Source organism: Ananas comosus, linkage group 7, assembly GCF_001540865.1.
Source record: "Ananas comosus cultivar F153 linkage group 7, ASM154086v1, whole genome shotgun sequence".
Lineage (NCBI taxonomy): Eukaryota > Viridiplantae > Streptophyta > Magnoliopsida > Poales > Bromeliaceae > Ananas > Ananas comosus.
Window position 1 is genome coordinate 4,759,951 of NC_033627.1, and position 10,878 is coordinate 4,770,828.

General features: G+C 34.3%; 1 protein-coding gene across 7 annotated transcripts; it reads right to left on the bottom strand.

Annotated features, from left to right (window-relative positions):
- Nucleotides 712-9,206, bottom strand: LOC109712674 (major facilitator superfamily domain-containing protein 12-like). Of its 7 annotated transcripts, none has more exons than XM_020236387.1 (14): nt 8,812-9,206; nt 7,708-7,750; nt 7,353-7,568; nt 6,416-6,485; nt 5,750-5,946; nt 5,591-5,666; nt 5,417-5,500; nt 5,258-5,337; nt 5,034-5,160; nt 3,803-3,862; nt 3,221-3,271; nt 2,977-3,135; nt 1,731-1,863; nt 712-914 (listed from the first exon to the last, which is right to left on the bottom strand). In XM_020236387.1, the coding sequence occupies exons 2-14, from the start codon at nt 7,734-7,736 to the stop codon at nt 736-738; spliced, it is 1,461 nt and encodes a 486-aa protein (XP_020091976.1). In that variant the 5' UTR covers nt 7,737-7,750; nt 8,812-9,206; the 3' UTR covers nt 712-735. The 7 variants fall into 7 exon arrangements, with proteins under 7 accessions (XP_020091976.1, XP_020091977.1, XP_020091982.1 ...); XM_020236390.1 differs by having other exon boundaries at nt 744-914; nt 1,724-1,863; XM_020236388.1 differs by lacking the exon at nt 7,708-7,750.

Consider the following 10,878-nt stretch of genomic DNA (forward strand, 5'->3'; position numbering starts at 1 on the left):
ATGACTTAAATGCTTTGCATCAAACTGAGAATACCAGCTCAATTTATCAACTCAACTAAGCTTATATTCAGAAGATACGGAAAGAGATTTAACGCGAGTTAAATCAAACAATTCAAGAAGAGTTAAATCGATATGGAGGATTTTGTACAAATTTTGAGTTTCTTCTAATATCAAACCTATCTGCCACAGCTGTGCTCTGCAACAACAGATCTTCGTAATATTTGGATGATGAAATAGTAAAGTAAGATGTTTCTTCTAAGGAGAATAGAGTTTGCGAGAACGTCGAGTTAGGTTGATTGGAGACCAGCCAAATAATGCCTTTTTTTCTGTATTAAACAAGTACATTAGACTCTGCATAGATCAAAAACATGTTGCAGGAGTTGAGCTAGAATACTTCCAGAAGAACCAAATCCATTTATGACGATAGTGTATTTAAATAGACGATCGACATCATTAAACATAATATTAGGTATTTAAGCATTTTCAGACCAACTTCTTTGATATTCGATAATTATTTTGCAATGCATCAAATGAACACAAAATGAACGATATCAAACTAGATAGGACTATTTAATGTTTGACGAAGTAGATCATTGATTTAGATGTCATATCTCCAAAAATGAAGCGAATATACAAAGACCATAGCACTTCTGAAAGTATTCTGTCTCAATTCAATAGTCAAGAAAGAAAAAATAAGGGGTAAAAACTTACGACCAATGTGCCCTTCAAAGGAACTTATGCGAGAAGGGGCTCATTTAAAGGTCTTGATCGAGTATCTGGAAGATCCATAGTGTACGTCACTACCGCTGAAACAAGTGCACATGCTGCAGGAAATACACCAAAACCATATCTGGTGACTGAATGAGTAACTTCCATGCTATTATTGAGCTTCATATCCGTTCTTCCTGCTGCATCTATAAGGGAGAGTTACATGCTTAAAAGCCATTGAGACGATATCAATTAAAGCTCCACACAGAAAAGAGGACCTATTATTACTTGATAAACAGTGCAAATGTCAAAAAAAAAAAAAAAGGTTGCGCACTGTTGACGAAGATCCCACGAGACCAATCCATAAGAGTGAGCTCAACTTGTTTAAGTCGTCGATTACTAAGTTTTATACATTAATACTTGTCAATCAAGGAAAATCTGCTGCAGTTGCCTACTTTGGTTGCCAAATTATCAAGTTGATGTTCTCAATATTTATTAATATTCGGAATCTTTGAATAAAGTTGTTCAAAGGATTTAATATTAAGACTATTTATTACTGGTATAGCCTGAAACTGCACTCACTTCCAATGTTGCGGTACACTTGATGTTAATGGTTCAAGCTGTAATAATATCAAGACATTTCTGATGATTGAATCATCAAGATAAACTTGAAAGATCTAAGATGTTCATTTCAAGGAGTATGCAGAATATATCAACTGCTTAGATCTTCATACATTAATTAGAATGACGTGCTGATCCTCTATTAGTCAAGGAAAATAACTCAAAAAAAAAAAACAATATAGTTCAACTCATCGAGTGAGGTCTCGTTAAAAAGCAAATTTACTCAACCAACCTTCATACTGTTTGAGATCGGTAATGAAAGGATTTTGATTAAAAACAAATGAATTTGAAATACTCCATTTTATCGGCATGAGAGGAACACGCCGTGCCAGACTGGCATGGCAATCCTTGATCCAACTAAAAAAATGTGCATCAAGTAAATTTCGTGACCGACCTGTTACCTTGATATGACTCCAGTGCATACAAAGCAAGTCCACATGACAATTTATCCAAGAAACTTAATGAACCGTACACAAATGCACAGCCATTCAAATCCTCTCCAACAAGTATGCTTTCCATGCTGATTCCAGTTACCTGTTTCAGAGTACAACATCAAAAGATTGATAACAAAATATCACTGCTGGTAATTGAAGTTTAACAAAATTATAAAATAAGTACATCTAAACTTTTAATCTTATAACGAAATTATAAGGATCTTTTAAGGAACCATGTAATTTGTAAAGCAGATAACTTGGCTTTTGATCCGAAGAACATAATTAAAGGTTTGGCATTCCATCATTATTCACTAGCAACACAAAGATGATCACTGATTTGAGAGGTTAATTCTTAAGCTGGCATATAAGGCATAAAAAAGGATTTTTGGAAAAACTTTTTTCCAGATTTATGGAAAATATTGTTTTCATTCTCCCTTCTTTTTTGTTAAATGAAAACACCAGTTTTCCATGAAATCTAGGAAAAAGTTTTCGAAAAAAAAAGCTAGTTTTCCTTGGAACAAAATGAGCGAAAAACTGAAAAAAGAGTTTTCCATGGAAACCTTCTTTTCCTTCACCAAAGAGAACTTTTTTCCATGCTTTTCCTTGGAACCAAATAACCCCTAAATCACTATCATGCAACATAAAAGATGATTTTTGTTTCTCTCAGACCCAAAGAATAAATAAAACCAGCTTCTTAAGATCAAAAGACCAAAATTCATTCAAGGCACATAAAATCAGAAGAAAAAAATTGATGCAAATCCTAGCTAGACTAATTTGGGAAAATTCACAAAAATGAGGCAATGACAGTGGGATAGTAACTACAATAGAATGTTAGATTGTATAGATAACATTGACCTCTCAGCAGACTATAACAGTTAGATTTGCAATTCGGTTAAAAGCGTCTGAGAGGTGCATGTTATGATTGCCACATAGTTCATCCTAGATCAAAATTTTCATTTGTAAAAGGGTTGCGTTAACAGGATTTATCTCATCCTTTTCTCTATTATACTTGAGGAATGCACTGGTTTTTACATCTAGCCAACAAAAGGTAAACACAGCAAAAACTATGAAGAAAATAATAGGAGGTTTTCAGCTCAATATCATATGTGATGTAAAATTTAGCAGGTTAGACTACTCTTATTGAAATAACAATCATGAAAGACGATATTTTTTTGAAATTCCAGTAAAAAAGACCATGATAGATTGAACATACCGTCATTAGTGCATTAGCAACACCGATAATAATAGACAAAACATACATAATATCGTGCAACTTGCTCGGAAGAACAAAAATTCCAGCGCCAGAGACTACCCACAGAATCGCCCCAGCTGTAAAGAAGGTTTTAAGGCGCAAGCTTGTCCATCGTGTCTCCTGCACAGATTATTATCATTTATTTTTAAAGAAAACCGAACCATACAAGAAAAGCAGGTTAAAATCTAAGATCAGTAAAACTTACCTGCAGAATGATAGATACTATAAAGCTTGAAATATAGATAATGGCAGGCACCTGAAAAAGAAATTTATGAATGGATAATGACAGATCCATGCAGGACTTGAAAATTCTATCAGCTAGAATAGTAATTCTATTATAGCAATATCCGTTTTAATAACATCAACTTTAAATAAGGTATACCATTCAATGTGATCTAAGCACTAAGGTACCCAAGAACCAAAGAAGATATCTATTGGATGTCTCTCGCTTCATCAATGTGGAAAAAAGTAGATGAACAAAGTACATTATGTGGCATGATGTTTGGATTCTCAGACTACTGATATTGATTTATTTATTGAAACTCAACAAAACAAAATGCAGCAACACTTTCCGATAAGTATAACTTACTAGCTGTATATTACAGTAAAAATTTGTCCTACTTCCAAACTGCATTTTCTCTCTCTCGCGCGCATCCGTGCATCAAATTCTCCCAATAATTAACATAGTTAACTCAAAACTGTTTATCATGCTTTTCACTTTGATAATTTATGAAGCAAGCAATCGTGGACAATTAAATGTAATTAGCAGCAGAGTTCACATGCTCACCACAGCCTTCGAAGAACGGTTCATTTCCAAATCATTAATGACATAGAAGGCAAGAAGCGCCTGGCCAAGATTAAAAACATTGTGAGAACCAGCTTTATAGTTGGGTATAAGTTTCACTATGTAATTTCTGTCAGGCATATTTGTCTAAAACTTTATAAAAATTTCCAATGCTTAAGAATGATAGAAAGAAGTATCATGGTAATAAAGAAGATAAAACATTAGACCCAGGAGAACAAATAATAAGTGACAAACAATAAAATACTAACAGAAAGCAATGTAACATGAGAACAAGACCTTAAATTCGCACAGAAGTGCACAATTGGCTACTGAAGGTCAGTATCATACACAGAGATGTTGGAGACCAAAGGTTAATAGTGCATCTAATTGAGGAACATTCCATTTTGGATCAGTGCAACAAAGTGACTAAAAGTTGTGAACCAATAGAGAGTATGACAATCTATCTTTGAGCTCGGTTGGCCTTATCAGTTGCAAATTATTAAAAATGAATTTACCAGAAACCACCAACTTTTCTGACAATTTCAGAAATTCCAAAGTATTATCTAACTATCGGATCAACCCTTCATAGTTTGGTAAGTTTCAAGACATTAGGAATTGTTACAAAAGGGTAATTAAGGAACAAAATAATGGCTAATCATAGTGAATCTTCCTTGGTTCTCTATATATGAACTTCAAGCTAGATCAAAGAGTTCTACACAATCCTGACTGTCTTGATGTTTCTTATGCCACATTCAACTAACTTCAGTCACTACTCACTAGACGGATGTACGACAACATATCATGATCTTCACCTCTCATGATATTATAGACCCTCGGTGCTAAAATTTCATGATACTTCACATTCTCCTAGCTGACATATTGAGTGTCCAAAAATTTCCCAAAGGAGCCAAATTATGAGCTTAGTTTAGCTTAGTCTAATGTGCTGAGTATTACGTATTGAGAATCTACAGCTAACTAGCTAGCAAATAAGTGCAAAAATCCTTACTAGTGTGGAAGCATGATAGACTGAAAATTCAGTTTGGATTCCTCTACACTTAAAAACAGTGTAAACTTTTCTGTGATATTTCTGATAAATTGTCCAAGTTTGAGAAGCCGAACTAGCTATCTCCAGTGAAACAATAAAAAAGAAATTAAAATTTGCACATTTTACTTTTAGGAACACTATTACTGATCACCAGTAATGTGCGTTTGGAAGTAGAGACAAAGAGAATACCTGTGAAACATTAGTCACCAACCTTGTAAGCATGTAGACCACAGCTACTTGATAATACAGAACTTTCTTGAACCAATGGGCCCAAGATATTCTCGAAAGATTCTTACACTGAATTTGTTTCTTTAGCCTGTAGGACGTAGAAGGAAAAAAGTAGATTACAACAAATTTATGATGAAACAAAACGCAAAGCTATATTGACAAGAAACATAGAAATATCAGCTTACTCTGGTTCTTTTGTTCCAAGCAGGAAGACGCAGACGAAACAGCAACCAATGAAAATTGACAAGTAAGCAATCCAACGGTACTGATAAAGTTTTAACAAGATGTAAGTTGAAAAGGCAACTAACAGTACAAATTATGAGATACTATATTTATGAAGATACCTGGATTACTATGCTGATGGATTGCATGGTATTATATGCACTGAACACGGCTAAAGCAATTGCATACAAACTCAGATTGGCGATCTACAATAACCATCAGACTGAAAAATGAGATACCATTTATTGGATATGCAAATTACATAAAGACAAATGAGCACAACGAGAAATTCTGACCATTGTAAAGGCATTGCGACAGCTGGCAAGTGCAACTCTGCTAGTTGGATTCAATGTGATGCAATTTACCATTGACCTTCAAAAGAAAATCACCAAGCAGATCAGCAATGAAACTAACAGAAGAAAAAAAAAAAGAAGCTTCACAGAGAGGAGGATTACATATGCGAAACTTGGGTAACTGCCCAACCCACATTGAAAATGGCAGCAAATGTGCTGTAACCAACGGTTTCCAGAACAGAAGAATCAGTCCTCAAAACTTTACAGGGTACGCATCCACCAAAAACAGACGAAAAGGAAATCGCAACCAAAATAGACCCCCCAGCATGCCATAGTTTGAAATGCCCAAAACGGTCTATCTGATAAGAAAGCAAATATCAGCAAAACAAACCCTATTAATTCACAACAAACATGAAGAACAAGAAGAAGAAAGGAACAAAAGCAGAAAACATGGTATTTTGAGTAACCGTAATTACCGCTCGCTCCATAAGGATATTCAAAATAGCACAATAGCCTCATAGCATATGCAGTTGCAGCCTCTCAAAATATCCAGACTAATGTAGCTCATATGCAACCCATCCACATATATTGACTTTGAAATTTGCATCATCAAATAAAAGTAGAACTTCAAATTCAAGTTCTACTTCTGAACTGTTCTGAAAGTACATTTAACAGTACTCAGATTTTTCGCTATGGTACTTCTTAAGCTATGATATTTCAAGACAATCAACGCACAATGCTATTTTCTGCTCCCTCAAGAATCAGCAGTTTTGTTGCTTAAAATGTACTCTCAATTCAGAATAGAAAAACCAAAATTTTGAATCGTACCAGCTCTCCAGCAAAAATTGTTGTAAATGCATCTGCAGTTTGACCAGAAAGCATAACAACAGCTGCATCCCTGCAAAGAATCCATAACCCACGTAACAAATCTATGGCAGTCAATAAACACAAACCACCAATTAAAGATGCAGCAGCAGTGAAAGGACCTCACAATATTATATAGTCGGAGTGAATCCAACAACAGTCACACAATCACATTTCCCTCACACTAGAGAAGGCTAATGAGACATAAATATGATGACTTTATGAACACAAAATGGCGAAATAATAGTCAACCAAGTACATAGGAAATCTAGTAAATATCACAATGCAAAAGACAACAGGTGAGCTTTCCTAGCAAGGAGATAGCAGAAAATGGGATTTTTATTTAAAAGCTTATTGAGACGAAAAGGTTTAGAAGCAAAAAGTACCTCTTAAACACAGAAGCATTTGACCAAGCTTCTAAAAAAACTCTCAGGCACAGAAGAAGAAGATCCAGTCTAAAGCTTCTGCTTCTACTGCGAATAGGACTTACTAACGGATTTGATGAAAACACTGTTAGTGGCTGCTCAAACAACACTGTACTTCTACAGAAATCGCTCAACTCACAAACCACTTCCACATTAGCTCCAACAAGCCCAAACAAGCGATAAATATACAGGGATGCTTTTGTTGTTTCAAGCAAGTTAGAGAGCCTCAATTTTCATTCGCTGAAGTTGATTACAATGAAAAACTCAAATGTTTCCTTTTTGTTCTTCGACAGTTTATAATCGCTCTACAGTTATTGTTGGGCAAAGGGATGTCTCTAGTCATTTTAGTTAACTAGCCTGAATAATTCTCATGCAACCGTTATGCTCTAAGTATTACATTATTGTGAATAGAAAAGAAAAACAGGAGAAATACATGTAACAGCAATCAATACCAAGCAACTGTGAATGAAATATACCTTGGACTAAGCCCTATGTCAGTCAAGAACAGTAATAAATAAGTAAACCAACAAGCCGATGTTATGTCATTTAGCATGTGACCGGAGCCATAAGAAAGAATTGATAGCCTTCCCAACGGCTTAGCATGTTCTGCTTCAGATGATGACTCGTCGCCAGTAGTATTAACCATAATGGAAACAAAATTTGTCGAAATACGTCCGCTATTCCTTCGTTGCCTGCATAACCACAAAAATTAATAACAAAAAAATGTCAAATGCTCAACAAAGTAAACATGAAAAGCATCTTTCTAGTCGTACAGTAATTTTTTTTAACACTAATTGATGAATACTCATTATACGATTTGTCGTTCCTCACCGATCAATGAATTTCCTCACATCAAACATTGTAATCTTGACACCTAGAATGTTTGAAGCAGAAGGCCAATATTGAGAAAATTGAGACATGTTATCTGTGTAGGAAAGTAAACATCCAATTTTCATGAAACAACACACCAGTATGAAGTTCCTGACAATCTAAAATCTTCTTTAGGGGACAGGTTCTATAAATAGAATGGTTAAATAGCAAGCATTCCATATATGCTGAAAACCAAAAAAGGACAGTAATCTCAACATTTATTGAAGATAATCTGCAAAATATTTGCTACAAATATCAAATTTAAGTAATATTAATGCAACATCAGGATGAAGCAAGAACTAAAGATTCTTCCTTTGTGTCCTCACTGTTATTCCTATTATAGGCCACTTTGATATTGTACCCTCAAATTTCATTTTTTTCCCCCTTTATTGTCACCTTCTTAATTTTTATTTTTTTAAATTAAAAGATTTGGTCAAATAAATTACACAGTTTATTAAATTTATCAACTTAGTAAGCTAACATAAAAAGAAAAGTAAGGTTGAGGGGAGCTAATTTCGAAATGGGCTATAGTGGAGGGGGTGTCCATACATTTTTTTTTGCCTTCCTAAAGTACTCCGAAAGCGTAAAAAACACTTCTTTTCTCAACAATTTTGTACTTTCCTTTTCTCTTATTTCCTCTTTTATTCTCTCAACACAAACAACGCATCAAGGATTACAAGGAAAGCATCACAAGGAATTATATTAAATTTTATAATAATATTACACTCAAAACAATCACACTAATCGAGCAATAAACGTACATAACCCTAGAAAAAAAAGGCCCCAAAATTTACCATAAACTAGACGCAAAGAAAAATCCTCAAAAATCACTAAAAATAGGAATAAAAACAAGTGCAAATAAAACTATTTACCACCCAGCAAAAAATCCAAAACCAGGAAACAAGGGCGCATTAACAACTAAATGATAAATTTTAACCCAAACACAAAACAAAACCCAATTCACAAAACCTAGAAACGAAATCTAGCATAACTCACATAAATGAGTACCAAAAATCTCTAAATTTAACAGACCTAGCAAATCGCAAATTTTCAGGAAATTTTTACCTTGGAATGTCCCAAATTCAACGAGGAATCAACAAAAAGATGACCCCGACTACACCAATCGATCGCGTACGCTCCCAAAAAGAGAATGGATCAAAAATGTTAGGAAGAAGAAGAAGATGCGTAACAACGCACGCGATCGATATCGAGTGTAGCGGTGGTGAGGGGAGCTCCTCGCATGTAGCAGACCCAAAAAGGAGCGACTTTTCACTCAATTCCTTTTTTATACACTCTTAGTGGGGGCGAAATGTAACGTTAGCCCCTCTGCTATCCTCTTATTACAATATGGTTGCTCAACTTTTTTAAAGCAATTCTACATGTAATAAGTAGGAATAATTTCATAGATGCCCTTCTAGAAACTATTAATTTCATCAATACCCTTCTAAAATTGATAATATTAATAACCTCACTTACTTTATCAATTTTTTTATATTACTAAAAATTATAAAAAAAAAATTCAACTATTATAAAGCATGCGTATAGTATATTTTTCAACTTTTTTCTCTTTTCGATACATAATTTTTCTTTTTTGTAATTCAGATTAAAAATAGTTTAAACAAAAAGGACAGGGACCAAATCGTGATAATGTATTTGGATAGGCACTATGCATACATTTTACTCTTGTAAGGATTTCGATTGGGCGAGCAAAAGCGGCATGAGGTTAGGGAGGCATGGGAGACAGCGGCGGTGGGTCCCATCTTGCCAATGTCCATTTCGGAATTTGTAGATATTATCGTCTGCACTGGATGTACAAGTATATTTTATACATTACACCGTTAAAAAAAAAAAAATATTATATAGGAATCTTAAAATTAAAATCTAATACTGGCCGTCTCTGGCGCAAATGACAAAAAATTTGATTGCTGAAATCTAAGTTTTGGAATTCGAAGCCTAATCACTTTTGTAAGCTGGGAATGCTCTTGAGAAACTTTTCGTCCGGTAGATTCGTACGCGGAGGTTCAACTTTTTGTTCGGTGGATCCGTATGCGGAGGTTCTCAATCAGTTATCTCAACGATTCGAATATTTCACGGAGTAACTAAACCAATTACATAAGTAGCTCAGATCTTTCAGAAAGTAACTAGAATGCATGTTCTTAGAAAAGCTTTTGTCCTGGAGGATCTATAAGCGGAGGTTCTCAGCTAGCTTTCTAAGCATTTTGAATTTTCTTTAGCCCGATTGGTTATATTTTTCTCTCTTTATTTTTTTTTTGTTGCTACGACAAGAGAAGGGCATATTTTAGAACTCTTTAGAGTTTTGGTGAGAGAATCTATTTTTTGTAGATTATTTCTTTAATGTTTTTTGGTTGAAATAAGAAAAAGGTGTATTCTGTTATTTTTTTGGTTATTTTTTGAGAGCTTTTTTATTACAAGAGAGAGGGTTTCACCATAATATATGTTTATCCAATATTTTCATAGAATTGTAGAATTTATGTAGCAATATAACCTTTACAATTTATAAATATAATACCGACCGTCCCTAGAGCAAGTGACAAAGAGCTTGGCGGTTGGTACCCGAAACTCAAATTCGAATCCTAGTTGATTCATATTTCTAACTAAGTTTATTTCTAAATGAAATAAACGAAATGGGTAGCGTGCTACCTATCCCTTAAAAAAAAATTTACTGTACTATTAGAAGTACAACAGCTCTCGTACGCTATAAGTTTTTAACCATTTCATCAAAATTGAGAAAAAAAATCAAAAGAAAGAAAAAAAAATGAGACATCCATTTTTTTTTTTCAAATTTTTTTATCTCTTATCCTAATCATCTATTAAAATTGATGTATGTTAGAAACTTAAGAGTTCGTGCATGCAGGCTGCTGTACGCCTAATAGCACAATAAGTCGGCTCATAATAGTCTTTCCAGTATTTATTTATTAATAAAAATTAAGTGTCGTGCGTCAAATTTAATGAATATATACACACGATGCAGGCAAAGATTTCTACGGAATGTTGGAACTCATCGATCTTCTTCGCCGTATCAAGCCCGTAATAATAATAATAATAATAATAATAAGAGTAAAAGATTCAACTGAATCCGGAAGTGTGAATGAAATCGGGCGGTGGTTGTAC